The sequence below is a fragment of the Anas platyrhynchos genome, chromosome 19, assembly GCF_047663525.1.
Source record: "Anas platyrhynchos isolate ZD024472 breed Pekin duck chromosome 19, IASCAAS_PekinDuck_T2T, whole genome shotgun sequence".
In the NCBI taxonomy this organism is placed as follows: domain Eukaryota; kingdom Metazoa; phylum Chordata; class Aves; order Anseriformes; family Anatidae; genus Anas; species Anas platyrhynchos.
Window position 1 is genome coordinate 9,515,748 of NC_092605.1, and position 21,918 is coordinate 9,537,665.

General features: G+C 60.6%; 2 protein-coding genes across 3 annotated transcripts; both read left to right on the forward strand.

Annotated features, from left to right (window-relative positions):
• Positions 1-3,899: 3,899 nt before the first annotated feature.
• FADS6 (fatty acid desaturase 6) lies at positions 3,900-8,523 on the forward strand. The gene is made up of 6 exons (XM_072025635.1): positions 3,900-4,698; positions 5,388-5,554; positions 5,796-5,976; positions 6,543-6,730; positions 7,209-7,388; positions 7,982-8,523. The coding sequence occupies exons 1-6, from the start codon at positions 4,317-4,319 to the stop codon at positions 8,129-8,131; spliced, it is 1,248 nt and encodes a 415-aa protein (XP_071881736.1). The 5' UTR covers positions 3,900-4,316; the 3' UTR covers positions 8,132-8,523.
• Positions 8,524-10,297: 1,774 nt separating this feature from the next.
• FDXR (ferredoxin reductase) lies at positions 10,298-20,065 on the forward strand. 2 transcript variants are annotated; one of them, XM_027471381.3, is made up of 12 exons: positions 10,298-10,426; positions 12,253-12,350; positions 12,869-12,964; positions 14,208-14,330; positions 14,674-14,787; positions 15,279-15,380; positions 16,435-16,542; positions 16,767-16,851; positions 17,470-17,663; positions 17,920-18,091; positions 18,557-18,730; positions 19,432-20,065. In XM_027471381.3, exons 1-12 carry the CDS (start codon positions 10,315-10,317, stop codon positions 19,560-19,562), a joined length of 1,509 nt encoding a protein of 502 aa, XP_027327182.3. In that variant the 5' UTR covers positions 10,298-10,314; the 3' UTR covers positions 19,563-20,065. The 2 variants fall into 2 exon arrangements, with proteins under 2 accessions (XP_027327182.3, XP_027327183.3); XM_027471382.3 differs by lacking the exon at positions 10,298-10,426 and adding an exon at positions 11,052-11,551.
• Positions 20,066-21,918: the final 1,853 nt, after the last annotated feature.

A 21,918-nucleotide genomic window follows, 5' to 3' on the forward strand; every position in this document is an offset into this window, starting at 1 on the left:
GGGGGCAAGCAGTTTCGGTCGGGGCAAGAGCGGAGGCACACAACCTAATGATTACCTGCACCCTGAGCTGCTAAGTGGAGGAAGTCTGTGATTAGTTGACACCTCCAGCCAGGCTTTTGAAATTAAGCCGGGATGGAGCAGGGGGTGGATGACAGCTGCTTTATTCACAGCTGATATAAAAAAAAAAAATGAAAACACGGTCCCGGGACGGTATCGGGACATTCCGGTGGTGGCTGGAAGGGCCGGTGGTGAACACGTGCCAAGTCCCCAGGAGGGATTTGGGGTGCGTGTGGGCAGGGATGGGTTCTGGTGGTTTACAGCCGGGTTTGTCCTTGCTCTGCCAGCGTCTCGTGCTTGCCATCGTCCTGCTGCCTCAGTGCTGGCTGCAAAAAGCCAGGTACAGCAGCAGGGAGGATAGTGGTTTGAGTTAAAAGCACGGCCTCGCCACGTCCCAGCAGGGCTGGGAGCTTGTGGGGTGACCAAATGGCCACGGACAGATCCTGCATCTCCCCAGCCCCGCAGCGCCGAAGGACACGAGCATCCCCTGGGACAAAGGGAGCCGGAATGCTCGGGTATTTGCCCTTTTGGAGCTTCTCGCATCAATATTTTGGTGAAATGCCCATCGGGGTAGGCGTATGGTGGAGCTGTGACTCCCTCTGGTGCCTGCCCTGAGGCTTTTCAACCCTCTGCTTGATGATTTCCTCACCCCGCGGCCCCAGGGCTGGAGGATTTGGGGTGCCCGGAGGATGCGCTGCAGCCCCATTCCCCAAATATCCCCCAAATATCCCGGGCACCGAGCAGCTTTTGGGGGTCCCCGAGGCAAAGCTGGGGGTTGCCTGCAGATGGAGCTCCTCGCTTGGGTTGGGGCTTGGGGTGAGGTTTGGGGTGAGGTGCTGAACCCGCCTGCTTCTCCTCCATGAGCACCTGTTAGACCCCAAAAGGAGAAGGGGCTGAGCTTAATCTCTGCCTGCTGGGAAGAGGATGGCAGAAATTAATCCCTCATTAAACCAATTACCCAAATGGGTGCAGCTTGGGAGTAATAGGGGAAACCCCATCCAAACCCAGGTGTTAAATAGGGGATGTCCCCAGGGAAGGCCAAGCTGGGGGTGAGGGGGGCACCGTGGTGCTGCTGCCCTGCTCCTTCATCCCTTGGAGGAGGAGGAGGAGGGTCTGCGGGGTGGGTGGTTGTAGGGATGAAGATACCACCAGGAAGAATTTGCTCCCCTCCCTCCCTGAGGTGTAAATGCTGCAGGTTTTTGACCAGCTCATGGGTTTGGGGCTGGAAATGGACTTTTTGGTGGCTGAAGGCTTTGTCCCCTGTGCTTATGGGACCCCACGCTGGCCCCCGTGCTGTGAGGGGCTGGTGGCAGCTCGCAGCTCGCTCCTCCACGGCTGGGGATTGTGCTGATCCCTGCTGTGTGCTGGGGGATTTGTGAGTCTTTGGTGTGATTTTCCGACAAAATTGGAGGTGTTTGTTTCCACGGGGTTGGGGGGGAGGGGAGGGCATCAGCTTTTGCTTTCATCCCTGTAGTTTTGCTAGGGGCAGCAGGGTTGCGTAGTTTGGCCTGCAAGCGGTGGAAAATTGGAGGTAAGTGGGAGGTTTATGTTCCTTTTGAAAACAGAACTTTGCAAAGAAGCAGATTTAGGGCTGCGACCCCAAATCTGCTGGTGCTTAGCTGAAAATCCCTGCTCTTGCTGGGGGCAGGCCACCTCCTGGCTCCCTGGGAAGGAGGAAAGGGAGGCTGCCAGGGGTCTGTGCCTTTTGGGAGCTGCTCATTTCCCTCCTCCTGTGCATCTCTCGGGTTATTTGTGAGCTTTTTGGGGTACCCACGGGGGGCTGGTGCCCACCCAACCCAAGTAACAACCAGCCCAGCCTCAGCTGAGCATCCTTGGCACAGGGCTGAGCCCCGCTTGGTGCTCTGCTTCCCCTTGGGCTCGCGGGGCTCCAGCCTGCTCCGTGCTGTGGTTTATACAGGCACATCTCCAGCAGCGACCAGAAGCCTCATTTTGGGTATTTCTGTCTCCTTCTGTTCCCCTTTCTGCTCCTGGGGAAGCTCGGCTGGGGATGGTGCAGCAGGGACATCTCTGCCCTGGGTTGTCTCCCTCCCCTGGCTGTTTGGGGACCCAAAAGCTGACCCGTGAGTGCTACAGGCCTCCTACTCCTCCTGTGGGAGGCTCAGGAGCATAGGGAAGGGTTTTCCAACCTGCTTTTTTGTGTGCCCCACACTGACATTGGGAAGTTGTCTCTGGGTGTCCTCTCCCACAGGCTCTCCTTGCGGCTGCTGCTCCCCTGCGAGCATCACCCTGGGCACAACGCCCACCTCGGCTGCAGCTTCAAGCAAAACCAGAAGGAAACCGTCCCCCAGGGTCTAAACTTTGCCTTTCCTGCATTTTTCCCAACCCACTGCTTGTTCTCCCACGCAGACGTGGCCCCTGGTCCCAGGACCATGCACACGGGCACGCTCCCCCTGGCTGCGGTGGGATCCTCTTGACTCATTTGGGGCTTGGACACGAGGCTGAGCCGCTCTGCTGCCTCCTCCTCCTCCGTCTCCTCCTGCCCCATTGCCACAGAACCCGTTCTGCCCCGTCCTGAGCTTGTGCCTTGTGCAATCACCTGTGGCTGTGCCGAGCAGCAGCAGGACAAGCTCAGATTGGGGCTCATCACCTCGCTGCCACCACCCCTGGTGGTGTCACTGCAGGGGTCCCTCTGTTAATGAAGGCATCCCATAATGAGCAGACCCCGCAGTGTCCCCCAGCACCACCTTCGTGCGCTCGCCCCTGGCTCAGCACCACCCGTGGGTGCTCTCCTTTGCCCTGGGCTTCCCTCCTTAACGAGCTGGCGATGACAAACGAGCTGTGTATTGGAATTGCTGAACTTGGCCGCTGCAGCCAGGCCTTCAGCTTGCTGCGGCTCCAAATATTTCTCTTGATTAATGCCCGTGGCTCTGGAATTGATCCATCATAACACGAGCTGCTGGAATGGAAGAGAACACCCTGCAGCCGTGTAACACCCCCTCACTCTGCCCTTGGCAGCAGGTGCGATTTAATTTATTTGTTTTTTAATTTATTTATTTTTTAATTTATTTATTGCTTTTCCAGGGTGTGACGAGAGTCCCCTGGGGTTCAGGGACTGGCACAGTGCTGGGGTGAGGTTTGCCTCCCAGTCGCTGCAGGGATTTGCTGCTCCAGGAGGTCCTGAGCCCGTCCCGATTCGGGTCTGGGGATCCCCAGCATGGGGTGCAGCAAAAACCAGCCTGGCGTGTGGAGTTGCTGGGGGTCGGTGTTAGCTGAGGTTTGGTGAATCAGGTGAATCAGTGCCTTTTGGTTGAGCTGATTCAGGTTTGGGTTAGGAAAAGTAACCAAAAAAAAAAGGAGAAATCCGGTGCCTGGTGGGGAAGTGTTGCTTGTAGAGCCTTCTGCTATAAAGGCAGGGGACCCGAAAGCTCTCGGTCCTGTGCTGTTCCTGCTCGATTAACCAGGAGGCAGAGATGGTAACGAGAGGGAATTCTTACAAAAAAAAATCTTGCAAAACTCACAACAGCGTAGGAGAGGAGGCGCAAAGTGGGGCCAGGGCTCAGCCCCGCAGGTGCGCTCCCTCTTTCACCATCCCACAGCCTGCCCTTGGAGCTGTCCCAGGCGGGTTGGGCTGCACGGCTCCTGCCCTCCGGAGGAAATAAAACCCTACCCCAGCCCTACAACCCCTACCCCAGCCCTACAACCCCTATCCCAGCCCTACAACCCCTACCCCACATCCTCCTCCTGACCTCCTCGGGGCTGCTCCTGCCTCCCGGCTCCCCTCCCTCCAGCCTCCCCGCTGCCTCCCCATCCTTCCCCTCCCGTCTCGTTCCCTCCTCCCTCTCCCGGTGCCCTCGGTGCTCCCGAATAGGGGATCGGGGGCGGATTTCTGCGGCTGCTCATCTGCATCCGGCCTCCTCCTCTCCTCCCTTCCCCGAGCCGCCGCCGCCGCCCGGCACCGGGGCGCAGCGCGGGGGGGAGCCGTGAGTACGGGGCTGCGCCTCTGCTCCCCCGAGGGGCTTTTTGCTTTTCTTTCTTTTATTTATTTGTATTATTATCGTGGCTTTCTGCTCTTCCCCACCCCCCCCTCCCGCCCTTCCCGTGTCCTTCAGCCGGGGCTGCGGAGCCCGGCCTCGGCGCTGGAGGCTGGGGGTGAGGGGGGGGACGCGGAGGGGACGAGGCCACCGTCGAGGCTCTGAAGGCTTCGGGCTGGGCTCCAGGTGCTTTCCTGCCCCCTCCCGGGTGTTAATTCCTCGCCTCGGGTGCTGTCAGGGTGTGCGTTGCCTGTACTTGGCAGGGCGATGCCGCTGGGGGACGGGGAGGTGGCGAGGCGGAGGAGACAGCACAACAGCGGTGCCACCAGCCTCGGGGGGACACGGGGGGAGCCCCACGAGGATGGGACAGCTCCTGGTGGCAGCGGGATGGAGGTGACAGCAGAGGAACCCCAGCTGGGACCAGCCCTGGGTGATGGGGACGCGGCCGCCGGATGGGGAGAAGATGCTGGAGGGGGGCTGCAGCCGGCAGGGATGGAGCCGGAGCAGTTTGGGGTGCTGGGGGGCGAGGAGTCCCTCATGGCCGAGCTCTCGGAGCGGGTGCAGAAGGTGGTGAAGAGCAGCAGCTGGTGGGAGCGGCACGGCGTGGACGCCTCCATCCTCGCCTGCAGCCTCCTCGCGCTCCCAGCAGGTAGGAGCCCCCCCGAGCCTGGGGGTCCTGGGGGTGTGGGGGTCCCGCTGCCTCCTCGCTGCTGTTATGTCGGAGGTGTGTAGGGCAGGGGACTTTGCTGAAAGCCTATTAGCAGCTGTTAAGCTGTAACAAAGCTGCGATAAACCCTTTACCCTGTGTGGTGTGACGAGGTGGGATGTGGGGTTGGGGGTGCCTGAGGGTGCCCAGCAGCCGGGCAGGGAAATCCACGGGGTTGGGGTGAGGGTGCCCTGAGGGTGGTGGTGGGCGCAGAGGAGTGCTCAGTGTTACCTGTGGGTAGCAGGTCTGACCCACGAGATGCAGAGACCCATGGGTCTCGGGGGGAGTTTGTTTTCCTTCTCGTGCCTGTCCTGGGGTTTGGCTGGCTCATGCCCAAAGCTGGGTCTGGGTGCTGCAGGTTCCTGGCTGGACCTTACTGGGATGGGGCTGGGCGGGGTGCGCGCACCCCATGCCATTGGGGCTGGAAGTGGCCAAACCTGCAGCCTGGCTGCCAAGGGCGGCGTGGAGTCAGCAATACTGGCTCGGGCAGTTTAAATACCTGTAATTACGTCTGAAAAACAGGCCCAGGGCAGCCGTCAGCACATTTTGGAGCAGCAACGGGAGGAGGAAGGCGAGGAGTGCTGCAGCATGTGCTGGTGGCTGAGCCCTGGTCCCCGGGGGTTTCTCTGCAGGGTTCCTGTGCCTGCGCTCAGCCCGGGCTGTCCCGTTCCTGGCCGGGATCCTCATCCTCGGCGTGGTACATCACACCCTGTCCGTGAAGGGCAGCCACCTGGCCAGCCACAACGCCCTCAGCGAGTCCAAGTCATGGGGCAAAGTGTGGGCTGTCTTCTTCATCGAGGTGAGCGGGGTGCGGGAGGCAGATCCCGAAAGCCCCATCGGCACCGTACCGCTGAGCACCAGCACCGATTGCGGGGCTTTGCTGGAGGTAGTAGGGTGAACGGTGGGGATGGTTCCCAGTGCTTAGCTCTAAAAGTTCATTTCAGCCTGGTTTGGAGCCTGTGGGGTGAAAAGCATCACCCACGGTGCCCGATCCTTGTCCGTGTCTGCTGACATCGCCTCTCCTTTCTCCTCTCCCCCAGCTCTGCTCAGCTTTCACGGCTGAGCAAGCCACCTACAACCACGTGAAGCTCCACCACGGCTACACCAACGTCATCGGCCTGGGGGATTCCAGCACCTGGAAGCTCCCTTTCCTCAACCGCTACGTCTACATGTTCGTGGCACCTCTCGCCGTGCCCATCATAACGCCCCTGGTGGCCCTCGGTACGTGCCCAGCCGCCCTGGCACCGGTCCTGCTCGGGGTGAGCTGGCTCTCACCTGGCTGCTGGTGCTCAGAGATGCTCCAGGCCCTCCTCGTTGGGTCGAGCATTGAGAGCTCTTACAAAAGGCTGAAGTGCCCGGATTTGTTCTACTTTAAATCAGATATTTGGTTGTAAAAGGTTCAGTCTGGCAGCTCGGTGTTGCTGCCTGCGTACGGGGTTGGGATGCGATGAGTTTGGGCAGCCGAGGCAGAAGTGGTAGTGCCGAAGGATGGCTGAGGGAGAAGAGCCCAGGAAAATGTTGGCAGGCTTTGGGAGCACAGCCCTCGGGCTGAACACATGGCTCAGGGCAATGGCAAACATGCAGACAGTGCCTCGGTAGGTTATAGGAAATGAGGGTGCATCCAACCCCCCCCCGTGATGACCCAGCCCCTGCCCCACTGCTGGGGTCCTGCCCTGGGGGCATCCCAGACCCCAAAAATGAGCAGTTCTGTGGGGATTTTGGAGAGGAAGGGGAAATGGAGAGCGGATGGGGCTATGACCTCGTGCTGCCTCTTCTTCCCGGCGCAGGTTTGCTGAGGAACGTGGGGCTGAAGGTGGCTGCGCGCACCGTGTGCTGCATGTCCCTGGGTCTCTACTGCCACTACTGGCTGCTACTCCACGCCTCGGCCTTCCAGTCACCGTGGTCGGCCCTGCTCTGCATGCTGCTCACCCGCTCCCTCCTGGCCCACCCCTACATCCACGTCAACATATTCCAGGTACAAACCCCAAGCCCTGAGATGTTCCAAGGGTGCCGGAGCCCCCTCCCGGCCCCGGCCTCGCCTCTTGTGTCAGCTACAGGCGAGCAGCCTGGGCTGCAAGCTCCCTCATGCTGATGTTGTAAGAGGGATGTGGCTGGGGGAGAGTCGGGAAGGAAGGGTGTGTGATGTCCTCCACGGTGACCTACGGGTTTGGGGGGTTGGTGCGATTGCATTTGGGAATGCAGCCTGGGTGGTGCAGTCCCTCCAGATGGCTGGTTTTGAAGGTTGGTGTTTGGGGGGGCTACACCTTGGGGAGCTCCTCGGTGGCTCCGTGTGTGGTTTTTGCTCTTGGAGAGGAGAGCACAGGATGCAGTGACCCCAGGGACAGACCCAGCACTTGGGTCAGGAGCCGACCCTCGGCTCGGTGTGCCCAGAGCTGCCACATTCCCTGGGGGGTGGGGAGGAGGCCGTGGGACCCACCCCACCTCTCTTGCAGCACATCGGCCTCCCCATGTTCGCGGCCGATCGGAAGCCCAAGCGCATCCACCTGATGAGCCTGGGCGTGCTCAACCTGCCCCGCAACGCCCTGCTCGACTGGGCCTTCGGCCACTCGCTCATCAGCTGCCACGTGGAGCACCACCTCTTCCCCGGCCTGTCCGACAACATGTGCCTCAAGGTGAGCCGGCCACGAGCCTCCTCCGGCCTCCAGCACCCTCCCGGTGCTCCTGCCTCTTCGTTTGGGATGTGTTTTGGGTTGTCATCCTGCCCGGGTTGTCATCAGCCTCACCAAGAGTCCACGCCAGGCTCTGATCCTTCTGGTCCTGTCCCTGTTGCCCCAAGGCATGGGATGTGTTTTGAAACTGGGGTGTGAGCGCTGCCCCAGCAGGGATCTCCGTCCATTGAAACACCTTTTTTTGACCTTAATTATGGATTAAAAAATGGAGTAATCGTGAGGAGGGAGCCCTGGCACAAGGGTTGTGCTGATGGGGCGGGTAGGACCAACCCCACTGTGTGCAGATAACCATGGGGGCATGTGGGGCCAGCCCTCATTAAAAGCCTCTTTAGGATGCCTGTCCTAACCCTACAGAGGCATTTGGCCAGGGGAACTCCCCTCATTTCTGCAGCTGGATGCTGCCTTCCTTTTAATTTTCACAGCAGGGTGGTGGCTTCTGCCTCTCCAGCCCTGTTTGGGGGCGTGTGGGGTCTTGTGGGCAGGGAGCTGGGCTGGAAACCTGCAAGCACCAGCACGGGGTGACTGTGCTCCTACAGATCAAACCCGTCGTGTCCCAGTACCTGAAGGAGAAGAAGCTGCCCTACAACGAGGACACCTACGGCGCCAGGCTGCGGCTCTTCCTGCGGCAGTACGAGGAGCTGATGGTCCGCGCGCCCCCCATAACGGAGCTGGTGGGCATCCAGTGAGGCAGGGGGCTGCCAGAGGGGAGGGTCCCCTGGGGGATGCCTCCCCCCGAGGGCTTGCTTTTGGGTAGCTGCACCAGGAAAAGGGACAAACCATGCCAATGCTGGGGTCCTGGAGGGGGGCCTGGGATCCCAGAGCCGCTCACAACCAGGGTTTAGCTTCACCCGCTCTGCCTTCACGCCTGGGGAGGGCAAAGCCAAGCCCCGCCGCTGGCTGGGTGCTCCAGGCAGGGACGTGTCCCCCAAGCACCCTTCCTACACCCGGGGGCTGTGCAAGATGCTGGGGACGTGGTGGGGGCTCCGCTGACCCCCACCCGAGGGGCTGTCACTGCTGCTGTGCTTTACCTGAGCTGGGGGGCGAGCAGTCCCTCTAGGAACAAGGATTTGACAAATCAGCCTCGGTGTCTTGCCATGGATCTTCTTTATTTCATTTTCCCTTTTTTTTTTTTTTTTTTTTTTTTTTTTTTTACTGGAGCAAAGTGGGGGTGCTGCCTTGCCCAGGGGGTGTCTGTATGGGGGTGCTCTGGGGGACCCCAGTGGGAGCTGTGGCTCCTGCCAGGGCTTTTTCAGGGCTCAGCAGGAGGATAGCAGGCAGATTTCCAGCCTGCATGGGCCTGGGAGCCGTCCCCTGTTCAGCTGGGGCTGGACTCATCGTGCTGGGCCGCTGCCAGGGGGGAGGATGCTGGCACTGCCTTTCCCCTTGGTTTTGTTATCTCGACCCTGCAAGGCCAAGAACAAAGTTCAGCCCAGTGGGGGGTGAGGGAAGCAGAGAAGGCAACTGGTCAAACTGGGACCAGCACAAGAGGTGGCACCAACCCTGGGCTGTGCCAAGCTGTCCCTGGATCCAATCCTGTGGGGCAGAAATAGGATTTCCCGGGGGATGCTGGCACCCTGGAGCAGCCCCTCTGCTGGTGCTGGGGTCACCGTGTCCTCTCCTGTGTGGTTTTATCGATCCAGAACATTGTGAAACAGCCAAAGGGCAAAAATCCTGGAGTGTGCACTTTGTGAGGTCTGCGGGGGGGAGGCTCTGGGGGGTGGCAGAGCCAGGCTCTGCTGCGTGTGCCAAAATAATGGGGTGAGCACTCCCAGAGTGGTGGTTTTGGTTCAGATTGGGTCATTTTGGCATCAAGTGGGCCTCTCTCTGAGCTTTTCAGCCCCCTTGGCAGGGAGCAGGGTGGGCAGAAAATGCTCATTCTCCTCCCTGATGCAAGGAGGGGTGTACCAAAAGGTTTTTAAGCGGGTTTGGGGGATCTGTTTTGATGCGGTGCCATCTAATGGCAAACTCTGCGGGCCTTCATCCCGCAGGAGGTGCCTGGTTTGGGAAATGCACCTTGCAATGTGCCTGGATTTGCCGTCAGCGGTGGCAGCTTGGGTAGAGGCTGATGAAACCAACTCATTGCTTCAGCCTAAAAGGGAGGTTTTTGGGGAGCTGTGCTCAGAGCCCCCCGGCTTTCTGCCTGGAGGGACCCCCCTTGCTGCGGGTGATGTTATGATGCTGGCAGGGGGATTACACCCCCGGCCTTGCCCCTCTGGCAGTGCACTGGGGCTAATTTGGCTAATTTTGGGGCACTGGAGTGCAAGCACGGGCCTTAAAGCTGCTGGAAACGCCGCTCCTTGCTGCAGGCACAGAGTCTGAAGGCTGTGAGAGAAGACACACGGGGTTTTATCACCTTTATTAGAGCCAGGGTGGGGCTGCAGTCCCCTCAGCCCCCAGTGCTTTAAGATGCCCCCTTGGTGCCTGCCCCCTTGGTGCCCCTCCTGCCTCTGCCCAGCCCCTGGGGCTGTCGCCCTGCCCTGTGGGGGCTCTGACATGCAGTGATGGGGGATGAAATGCAATAAAAGGGGCTTTTTCCCTATTTTAATTGTTTTTAAGCGGGGAGGATGGAGCTGGGGGCCACAAGCCCCTCGCCCCCCCTGCGGGTTGCTGCAGCGCAGGAGGATGGTTTAAGGACCATTCTCTGGGCTCTCTTCCCCCAGGAGCCCTTTGCAATAAACCGCTCTGGGCGTTAATTAACCCAGCGCAATTAAAGCCCAGGCACTGATGGGCTCACCCCCCCCACCGGGTACTGTGGAGGACTGGCCCATAGAGAGCGCCGCCTAGAGCGGCCCCAGCACGGCCCCTCCCTCCCCGCCTCTCTATGGTCTCCTGCCCGCTTCCTGCTCCGGGTGGCGGCGGGGGCGGGGCTATGCAAATCGAGGGGCTGTTCTGCCTCCTGATTGGGCGGCGGGGAGGAGGGGCGGCGGCGGCCGGGATGGGGCCGGGAGGCGCGTGCTGGAGCTGGAGGGGCGGCGGGGCCGGTGAGGGGGGGGGGGGAGGGGGCGGGGGGGGTCCCGGGGCCGGTCCCGGTCCCGGTTCCCCGGTCCCAGATCCCGATCCTGGTCTCGATCCCGGTCCCGGTCCTGATCCCGGTCCTAATCCCAATCCCGGTCCCCGATCCGCGATCCCGGTCCCAGTCCCGATCCTGATCCCCGATCCCGGTCCCCAGTCTCCGTCCCCGATCCCGGTCCCAGGTCCTTGATCCCGGTCCTCATCCCGATCCCGGTCCCCAGTCCCCGATTCGCGATCCCGGTCCCAATCCCGATCCCTGGTCCCGGTCCCGGTCCGCTATCCAGGTCCCGGTCCACGATCCCGATCCCGGTCCTTGATCTCTGTCCCGGTCCCCCATCCCGGTCCCCGATCCCAATCCGCATCCACGATCCCGGTCCCGATCCCGGTCCCGGTCCCCAACCCCGATCCTGATCCCCAATACCGGTCTCCAATCCCCGGTCCCGGTCCTGATCCTGGTCCTAATCCCAATCCCGGTCCCCAATCCCGATCCGCGATCCCGGTCCCAGTCCCGATCCTGATCCCTGATCCCGGTCCCGGTCCCCGATCCCTATCCAGGTCCCGGTCCCCAGATCCCGATCCCAATACTGGTCTCGATTCCAGTCGGGGTCCCCGCTCCCGGTCCCGAATCCCCGGTCCCAGTCCTGATCCCGGTCCTAATCCCAATCCCGGTCCCCAATCCCGATCCGCGATCCCGGTCCCAGTCCCGATCCTGATCCTGGTCCCGGTCCGCGATCCAGGTCCCGGCCCCCGGACCCTATCCCGGTCCTGGTCCCCGATCCCAATCCCCATCCACGATCCCGGTCCCAGTCCCTGATCCCGATCCCGGTCCCGATCCCGGTTCCCGTCCCCGGTCCCGGTGCTGAGCACCCCCGGGGTCTCACAGCGGGTCCCCGTACCCCCCCCAACCTTCCCCGTGTCCGGGGGTCCCGGTGCTGTGCTCGGTGCTGGGCGGTCCCGTGCTGGAGCTCCGCCCGCTGCCACCGGGGGGTGGGGACCGGGGTCGGGGGACCCGGTATAACTGGGGGGAGCGCCCCGAGGCGTCCTGCAGCCCCCCGGGGAGGCCATGGCTGGGGTGGGGGGAGCTGCACGGCTCGGTGGGTGCTGGGGGGCTCAGTGGGGTGCTGGGGGGGCTCAGGAGGGTGCTGGGGGGGCTTGGAGGGGTTGGTGGGGGGGCTCAATGGGTTGCAGGGGGGCTCAGGGGGGTGCTGAGGGGCACAGTGGGGTGCTGGGGGGGCTCAGAGGGGTGCTGGGGGGGCTTGATGGGGTACTGAGGGGCTCAATGGGGTGCTGGGGTGCTGAGGGGGTCTCAGAGGGATGCTGGGGGGCTCGGAGGGTTTGGTGGAGGGTGCAGGGCGGGCTCAGAGGGGTGCTGGGGGGCTTCAGCAGGGTGCTGGGGGTCTCAATGGGGTGCTAGGGTGGCTTGATGAGGTGCTGAGGGGCTCAATGGAGTGCTGGGGTGCTCAGGGGGGTGCTGAGTGGGCTCAGAGGGATGCTGGGGGGCCTCAGCAGGGTGCTGGGGGGGCTCAATGGGTTGCAGGGGGGCTCAGGGGGGTGCTGGGGGCTTGGGGGGGTTGGTGGGTGGGTGATGGAGGAGCTCAGACAGGTGCTGAGGGGGCTCATAGGGGTGCTGGGGGTCCCAGTGGGGTGCTAGGGGGCTCAGGGGTGCTGGTGAGGGTCTTGGGGAGTGCTGGAGGGCCTGGGGTGAGCTGGTGGGGGGATTTGGGGGGGGCTCAGTGGGACTGGCAGCTCACACGGGATCACACCATCACGTCTCCTGGGTCCTTCTCCCCTCCAGGTGCCCGCCGGTGGCTGTCCTCGCGCTCCCCAGCCCCCCGGGTGTGCGTGGTGGGCAGCGGCCCCGCAGGGTTCTACACGGCCCAGCACCTCCTCAAGGTACCGGGGTGTGGGATGGGGGCTCGGGGTGCTGCTGGGCTGGGGTCTGCCTCCCAAGCGAGGCCTCTCTCAGCACTTCCAGGGGGGGCTCTGCTCCCTGCTGGAAAATGGCCCTTGCTGAGCCTCAGGGACGAATTTCAGGGTTTCCTAATCTCCGGGCAGAGGCAGGCTCCAGTTAAAAGATAACAAAGCCCTTGCAGCAAAACATCTGTCTGGAGCTCCGGCCCCACCCTGGGGTCACCCAGCCTTGGTGCCTCCTGCCCAGCACAGGGATCCCCCCCCCCCCGGGACCCTGCTTAGCCCCCCGGTCGGCGTGGTAGGGGGGCTGTGGGGTGGGAGATGATGGCTGGGGCCGTATCCTGCACTGCACCCATAGGGTTTGGGCTGGCAGGAGCAGGTACGGGGCGGCCCCATACGTGACAGGGCCCTGTGGGATGCGGTGTGTCCCCCTCCTGAGGTGCTGGGCTCACGGGGCCTCTCCGTTCCCGTTCCTTCATGGCGGTTTTGCTCCCCTGCAGCACCACGACCTGGTACAAGTGGACATCTACGAGAAGCTGCCTGTTCCCTTCGGGCTTGTGCGGTTTGGTGTGGCTCCGGACCACCCCGAAGTGAAGGTCGGTGCTGGTTTCCTCCCCCTTGCTGCTACTTTTGGTGCTGATGATGGCGGTGGGTGCAGGCCGGGCGGTCGGTGTCCTTCACAGCGTGCTTCGGGCGGGATCCCTCCATGTTCCCGTCTCCTTGTCCTTGCCGAGGCCCAGCGAGGCCGTGCTGGGGAACCTCTGGCTTCAGGGCTCTGAACGTTGGGTCAGAAAGACAGCGTCCAGTGCTCCAGGACAGACTCCCCGCGCTGTTCAGGCTGGCCCAAACAAGAACAAAGCTCGGATAATTCGCTTCCAGGACGCTTTATGCTCTCCTGCAGCTGCTGCAGCACCAGCACAGGCTGCTCCTCTCATCCTCCGGTTTGTCTGTGCTTGGCCTGTACCCATTAAGGGAGATTGGGAACACGGATCTGCTGGTGGGGCGGTGGAGTTCAGCTCTAGGTGCACACCTGAGCAGGGAGAAATTAAAAAAAAAAAAGAAAAGAGCTCTTTTAAATCAGCCCTTTGCCTTTGCCTCGCAGTGGGGGGGAGCACAGGAGATGCAGGCAGCAATATCTTGGGGTTTTTTCCCCATTTAATCCCTGGACATCGCCTGGTGATAGACCAAAACGCCTCGCTTTGGTCTGAAAGGAGTAGCTGTGTATGGGTTTGGGGCAGCTTTCCCGTTACGGTGTGTGCATCCCTGTTACCAGACTGGGTCTGGCTGTACCTGCAGGGAGATCAGGGGTCGTTCTGCAGAAAAGCTGCAGTTTCTCAGGAGAAAAGGCTTCAGGGGCTGTCCTACCTCGTGTCCTCGCTTGGTGCAGTGGGTTTCAGGACAGCCTGGCAGAGGGGGTCTGGCAGGCAGCACCCCGCATGGCGGGGGCTGTTTGGCAGGGCTCCCTTCTGAGCTGCACCTCGGGGATGGAGTTTTCTCCTCCAGCAGCCTTTACTCAGAGAGGTGAAGGTATTAAAACGCTCCCAGCATTGTTAAATTTTTATTTTTTAAAAAAATTTTAAGGTGTTTTTTTAATACCTCCCAGCAGGTGGGTGCAAAACACGGCTCTTCCTTTCCTCCAGGGGCTGTGGAAACCGTGCCAAGGCTGTGCTCATCTCATGGGGAATTATCTGCGGCTGCTGATAGATAAAATTCCCAAAATAACCGAGCCGGACAGGGGGAGAAACATTTCAAGGCTGGAGAGGGGGGATAAGGGGAGAACAGGAATGGGGTCAGCGGCGGGCCTTGGCCTTGATGGCGCTGCCTGTTTGTTCCCTGCAGAACGTGACCAAGACGTTTGGGCAGACGGCGCGCTCCGAGCGCTGCAAGTACTACGGGAACATCACCGTGGGCAGGGACGTGACGGTGGCGGAGCTGCGGCAGGCCTACCACGCCGTGGTGCTGGTGCGTGGGGGCGCCCGGCTGTGGGGGCTGGTTCCATACACCATGGGGAAGGCCTCTCGGGCAGCTCTTGGGGATCCCCTTCCCTGTGACGGGCCGGGCCTGGTTCAGCCTGGCTTGGATCTGTCCCCGGCTGTGGCCTCAGCTTGTAATGCCCTGTGTAGGCCTGAGGAGGTCAGCTTTGGTTCTGGGCTCAGTACCTGGAGGATGAAGCTCCAGGGCCGTGTTTAACCCCTCCACTGAGTATCCGAGCCCTTAGGAAGGGTGGGCAGCTGTGTAGATTTGTGGTTTTTAGCATCAGACCCTGCCTGTGACAGCCTCTCTGTCTATGTCTGCTTGTTCCTAGAGTTACGGTGCTGAAGACAACCGGACTCTGGGGATCCCAGGGGAGAACCTCCCCGGGGTTTACTCAGCCCGAGCCTTCGTGGGCTGGTACAACGGGCTGCCGGAGAACCGGGACGTGAGTACAACCCTTCATTTCCCTGACCTTCCTTCCCGTCCTGGCTCCCGGTGCTGACATCCAGCTCCAGATTAAGTCCTGAAAGGCCTGCAATTGGAAAAGATTAGCAGGGACCACGTTAAATCCTTCTTAGATGGTAGAAATGTGAGCAATTTGCACATCAGTGAGAGCGGATTAGCTGGCTCCGTGGCTTGGCAGCACATTTCGGCCGGGCCAGATGGGGGCCTGGGGAGTATTTTTGGCTGACCTGCCAAAATTTGCCCCACTCACAAGGATGGCGCTTGGGAGAGGGGGGACAGGCATTGACTGCAGCGCCTCAAAGTGGTTTTGTCCACTCAGGGGGGAGGCTGGCGTGGAGTTACCCCGTCTGCATCACCTCTGTCAGCAGAAAGAGAGGCAGAAGGGGGTTGAGGTGGTAGCTGCGGGTCCAAGGGGGTGGAATCTGTGTGCTGGGTGAATTTGCTCACGGATCGGCCTTTCTCTCCCTGTAGCTGAAGCCCGACCTGAGCTGCGAGACGGCGCTGATCCTGGGCCATGGCAACGTGGCGCTGGACATCGCCCGCATCCTCCTTTCCCCGCTGGATCTCCTCAGGGTGAGTCCTGGCTCAGTGCTCCATGCTGTGAAGGCAGAGGGCAGCCCAGAATTGCTCCCTGCTGGCTGGGTGGTGGCTTCCACGGGTCTCAGCAAAGTCTCAGAGGAGGGAGATCTGCCTCTGCTGAGAGTAGGCTTTCTGGGCCCTCTTGGTCTGTGGGCTCCTTCACCAGGGAAAGCCCCACAGTCTGTAGGGTACGAACAAAACCACGAGGCTATTCTGGTACCTAAAAAAATTAGCTTTATCCCTTCATTTCCTATGGGAGGCAAAGGAGGAGCTGCTCTCCCTTTTCCAGACTAGAAGCTTCTCCATTTAATTTTTTTTTTCCTGTTGTAGCTGAGGACAGCAGGCTGGGTCCTGCTGGTAGCACTGGGCACTCTGGTTGCTCTGTGTTGGTCCAAGCTGGTGGATCTCCCCTCCCGCTGTCCTTGTCCCCTGTAGGCAGCTGGGGACTGGTGTGCTCCAGCTGCTCCATGCAGCTGCTGCCCCAAATGTCAGCAGCATGGGCTCTCCCTCCTGGAGAGCTGCCATGAGGTTGGTTACAGCTGTGTGACAACTTCTGATATTAACGTCTACATGGGAAAAATAAAAAATTGGAGGCTCTGGCAAGCAGCAGTTATACTTGTGGCCATGCTTGGGGCAAGCAGGCAGAGACTTGAGCTGTGGGTTTCTAGTGGGTTCCACCCAAGTGCCTCTGTATCCTGAGAAGGGAAAGGACCAAACATCTGCAGGCAACCTCAAAATAAAGAGCACTGGAAGGCTTTGCCCTGTCTGCCCCACGAGTGACCTGCCTGGGGCGGATGGCCTGGACCCATCTCACGAGGTGTTGGCTCCTTACCTCTAGCACGGTGTGGCCTCGGATAGGACTTCCAGTGATGAGCTGTGCAAATAGCTCCGTGCAAAGGCAGATGACTGGTTTTCTGCCCTTGCCCAGGCTCTCTGCATGTGCAGCCTGCTTTTCTGCGGCTGTTTTTCACCTTCAGAGGCTGTGCCTTCCCCCAGTCCCTCCAGATCTGCCCTCGTCCCACTCCTGTCGCGTGTCTGTGTCTTGCAGAAGACAGACATCACTGAGTGCTCCTTGGCAGCTCTTGCCTGCAGCAAGGTGAAGCGCGTGTGGCTGGCTGGGAGAAGGGGACCTCTCCAAGTTGCTTTCACCATCAAGGTGAGGCTGGAGGGCGATGTTTTTTCCCAGCACCAGACCCCAGGCTGCCCTTGCCCTGCGGGGAGAGGCGCTCTGTGCACGGCTGTGTGAACCTAGCTGTCCTAGCTCCTGCAGCCATTTGCTCATGGTCCAAACGTGCTTGGGGAAGGCAGCCTGGGGCTGTTGGGTGGCAGCTCCGTGCTGGAGGTGACGTCTCCCTGCATCTCCCTGCCTGCAATTCCCAGGAGCTGCGGGAGATGATCAACCTGCCCGGCACCCAGCCTGTCCTCAACCCCGCCGACTTCACAGGCCTTGAAAATGCTGTTAAAGGTGAGGTAAATGTCGTGCCCCTCTGGACAGGGCCTCGCCTTGACGGACAAGCACCCAGGAGTGCTCTGCAGGTGCTCAGAAGGCACATCAGAGAAACCCTGTGCTTAGTGCCTGGCGTGTCAAAGCCAGGTGGCCGCGGTGCGGCTGTCCTCAGGGTGACAGGAGGCCACGAAGAGGCAGCAGCCTGTTTCTGTCTGTGCAGCCGCACTGCTGCTTGGGGATGTAACTGCTGTCTGAATGATGAGGCAGGAGGTTTGGGACGGCTGAGAGAGCCTTGCAGGAGAGATCCCAAGGCTGCTGATTTAAAAGCTTCCTGCAGAGCTAGAAGGAAAACACCGAGTTCAGGGGTGTCCGGAGACCGGCTGTCCTCCACAGGCTGCTGCCTCCGAGCGCCAGCAGGACAGCTAAATTGCAGGCTTTGATTCCTGTGTCCCACTGGCCTCAAACCTCAGGAGCCCTCCTGGTCACTCCATTTGTCATCTCAAAGGCGCTGGACTCCCTTTTGCATGCCAGGCTCCAAACGGACACTCACGTAGCACCGAAAACCGCCTCCACGTTACACCATACCCCGAGGGGCTTTCGCTGACGGTCCTGCCCTGACGCTCTCTCTCTTCCTAGACATCCCCAGGCCCAGGAAGCGCCTGACGGAGCTGATGATCAAAACAGCCCTGCAGAAGCCTGGGGAGATGGCAGCGCAGGCAGCAGCCCCCCGGCAGTGGGGCCTGAAGTTCCAGCGCAGCCCCCAGGAGGTGCTGCCCACCGCCGACGGGATGCGGGCGAGGGGCGTCCGCATGGCCCTGACCCGCCTGGAGGTACAACCCTAGCAGGGCTGGGGCTGGGGATCACACTGTCACATCCCCTGCAGCCGCTGGCAGTCATCTATAAGGTGGCTTTGTGTCCTCTGACATCGTGGAGAGGCTGAGAGCATCCCTGAGAGCCTGCCAGGCCCACCACCGAGAGCTTTTCCCTTTCTAAAAGGGAGCTTTGGCCATGCTGGTGCTGCAGGAGGGCTTTTAGTACCCGGAGGATTAAGGATAGAAATTAGCAGCCTCTTCTTCTCTCTCTCAGGGCTCGGGTGAGTCTGCCAAAGCCATCCCCACTGGAGATGTGGAGGAGCTGGAGTGCGGGCTGGTGCTCAGCAGCATCGGCTACCGGAGCCTGCCCCTGGACCCAGCAGTGCCCTTCGACAGCCAGCGAGGCATTATCCCCAACAGCATGGGCAGAGTGGAAGGTGCCCCGGGTCTGTATCTGCAGGGACACCTCTGCGGTGTGCGTTGGGCTTTGGGGGCTTTGGGGGGGGAAGCTCTGCTCGCCAGGGGCACTGACACAAGGCAGACACGCTGCTCCACTGCTGGGAGCTGGGGAAATCAGCTGCCTCTGTCAGATTTTAAGACCTGTCCCAATCTCGGCTAGCATTAGGGACATCAAGTTTTCAGCAGACAGCGCTGAAGGACGTGTTTGTTTTATTGGGCCTTGGAGCCTTGTTACTGAAGCGACACAGCCCATTTGGCTGCTCGGTGCTGGTCTGGAGGCACGCAAATTCCTGACAGCACCATCAAAGGGCTCTGTCCCCGAAGTAGGGGCAGATTCTTCCACTGCCTGCAGCTTGCTGTGACCTCCAAAGCTGGGACAGGGCGAGAACCGACATCCAGGAGGGTCCGTGGCCACGTGCAGGACTGAGCCTGGCCGCTGTGTGCCCACGCAGGTCTGTACTGCAGCGGCTGGGTGAAGAGAGGCCCCACAGGCGTGATCATCACCACCATGAATGACAGCTTTGACACTGCCCAGTCTGTGCTGGAGGATCTCCGGGGAGGCGTGCTGGATGTGTCTGTCTCCAAAGAAGGCTTTGGGGCTGTGGGGAGCATCCTGAGCAGCCGAGGTGAGTGAGGATGTGCGTGGGCATCTGTAGCAGCTGGCCCAACGCATGATGCAGGCAAAATCTGCGTGTCCTGGGGCACTGAGTCCCACGGGCTGCTTTTGGGAGCAAACCAAGGAAATGTGTTGTGCTGCTGTTCCACTGCTCCGAAATGCAGGGAGAGCAGGACCTGAATTTTCTCAAAATCAGTGTCATTGCTAAGGTTAATGACCGCTTTCTGGGAAAGGGCCATTAAAAGCAGCACGGACCTGGGTAAAACGTCACTGTCAGTGGCACAGACAGCGAGCTATTGCTCTGGAATGGTTTTCCTAGCAATCCTTCCAGGCAAATTGGGGAAAAGATTAAAATGCCCAAGAGAGTCATTTGCTGCTGCTTGTGTTTAAAAGCATTCAATTAAAGTGTGTGTTTACCTCTTCGCTGTCTGAGTTGGAACAGGGAGCTGCAAGTGTTTTGTCCCCTAAGGTGGTGCTGCGCTCGCCGCTGTTACGGCTTGCAAAGGTCTGACTAATCAGATTTGACTGGAACCCGCAATCTCTCTCCTCATGGTGCTAGGAATTATTATTCCTGTGCGCTGCCGAAGTCTGACGCCGTGTCGGAAAGGGGCAGGGTCTGCTTGCATGTCAGCTCCCTGCTAGCGGGGAGGTGAGGCTGCGCTCCTGTGCGCTGGGTTGACTTCTCCCTCCTCTCTCTCTCCGTCACCCCAGGGGTCCGTCCTGTTTCCTTCTCGGACTGGGAGAAGATAGACGCTGCCGAAGTGGCGAGAGGAAAAGCTGCTGGCAAACCCCGGGAGAAGATAGTGGATCCTCAGGAGATGCTGCAGCTGATCGGTCACTAAAGCGGCAGGGATGGGAACACGGCACTGGTCTGCCCGGTACCATCCTGGGGTGACCCCAGTGGGTCCTGGGCAGGACCTGGGGGCGCAGAGCTTGTGCCGGGGGGGCTGGTGGCCGGTCTGGGGGTGAGCCCAGATGGTGACACTCGAGGCTCTCCAGTAACAGGGAACTCTGCAGTCCTGAAGTGACTCAAAACAGCCGAGGCTGTGGGCTGGCCCCGCACCTCCGCAGCCTGGCAGCAATTCCTGTGCTGATTCCTGCTCCTTCCAGCCGGAGGAAATCTCCCCGGGCAGGTGAGGGGGGTGTGCGGGTGGCAGGAGCCTCGGCCACACGCTTTCCCCGTGGCAAGTGACAGAGAAACTTCCCTGCGTCTCGCTGCCTCCCCTTGAAGTCTCAAGCCAAACGGCGTCGCTGCCTTGTCACTCGTGCCTGAGCAGGCGATTGCTAATAATAATTGTTTTTAAATAAACCCTTCCAGGGAAGCCAAGTCGGCCCTGCCACTTGAGTCTGCCTGCTTTGTCCGTCACTGCCTTCCCCTTGCGAGCAGCCAGCCGAGCGCCGCGGCTCCGCGCTCGGTGTCCCCAGGCGAGCCAGCTCCCCTCGTGCCAGGCCTGTCAGGAGCCCCAAACAAGCAGACACGGGCATTAATTCCCTTTCTGCCTCCCACGATTAAACCCCGATGGAGCGGGATAACAAGCGTGTGATGGTCCTGTTCCGGACCACGAGGGCAGCGTGTGCTGGGACCTGCCTGCACCGCACCGTGCGAGCGCTGCCTCGCTCCGTGCACGTCCCTCGCTGGTACCTGGTGGGTTTTTGGTTCTTTATTTGGATTTTTTTCTTTTCCTAGTATGTCTCGGGGCTTATTAAATGCTTCTTTTAGCCCAAATTGACCGTGGTGACGGTGTCAGGTCTTAAGCCAGATTACAAGCCGTGAGCCGTAATCCCCTCTTTATCTGCCGGGCAGGGGCCAGGTCAGTGTGGCCCCCTCCCCTCGCCGCCCTGCCACCCACGCTGCCGCTGTCCCCAACCTGCTGCCATCACCTCCAAGCCCTGCGAGCCTGGAACCACTTTGTCTCAGCTCCACGCTGAGCTGTGATCACCTCCGAGCTCTCGCTGGGGGTCGAGCTCCTACCCCCGGCACTGTACGCCCGCCTAGGTCCCAGCCTAGCAAGGAAAATCAGTGGCTTTTTTTTTTTTTTCCCCTTCCTTTTCTATTTAAACCTCATTTGCAAGCTCATTAAGAAACTCAGGAAATGTGGTGCTGGGAGCTCGGATGCAAACGAGCAATAAAGCCTTTGTGGAACAGCTGCTGGTGTGATGTGGCTCTGGTTACGTCTCAGGGCTGATGCCGTCCTAAAGCCGAGCTCCAGCAGATTACATCAGCTCTGGGACCGGAGGAAAAAGCGCTTCGGGAAGGGGGCTGTGGAGGGGCTGGGGGGGCAGAAAGGTGGAGCTGAAGGGGTTGTGGCTGCCTCAAAGCCCCAGGAAGCGCTGGGCTGGCTCTTCCCTGGGGTTTTCTTCCCCACAGCCTTGGATGTCGATGTCAAGGTGCTCCTGTAGCCCTGCTCCAGGTCACGGTGCTTGCTCCGAGCATGGCAAAGGGCTGTTCCCCAGCAGGTGATGCTTCAGGGTAGGTTTGGGGCTGTGACGACAGATTGAAGGGTGCGTGCCTTTCCTTGCCGAGCCTGCTGTCCTTGCTCAGTCCTAAACTCAGCCAATGCCCCGGGATTTGCGCTGGGCTGTGGGAAAGCCGTGGGCTGATCAAGGTCAGCGAAGGGCAGGGATGGAGATCTGAGCCCAACAGCCAGAGGAGGGGTCGCTGCGGTTCTGCAAATCCTTACTCAAAACCTTCAGCTCCCCCTTTCTTTGCCCCGGCTCCCCATCCCACCATCCCCCTCCCCTTGGCTTTTGCTCTCCCCAGCAGCGAGGAGGAGCAGAAGCAGCTCTGAAAGCACTTCAGGAGCCGGGAGGGTGACGCTGCGGGTGACACCTGCCTGCTCTTGGAAGGAGGCCTGAAAAGCTGCCGGCACCGCTGCCAGCTCGTGACGTGGGCTTCCCTGCCCCGATGAGTTACGGCTCAGTTCGGCTTTTAGGAACCCGCACGGAGCTGCTGAGGCTGGCAGGGATTGGTAGCGTGGGATGGCCTCGAGACCCGCTGGGCTGGCCCCTCCTGCAGCTCCCCCCGTGCCACCCTTGTCCCCAAGAGCAGCCCCCGGCCACGTGCAGCTCCTCTTCCCCCATCCGTCTGTCCCCAGGCAGGGATGGGGAAGGGAAAGGGAATGAGGCTGGGGTACTAATCACTGGGGTTCCCAAATGCCCTTCCCTGCCGCCCCAAGGGAGCCGATTCCCTCTTGGCAC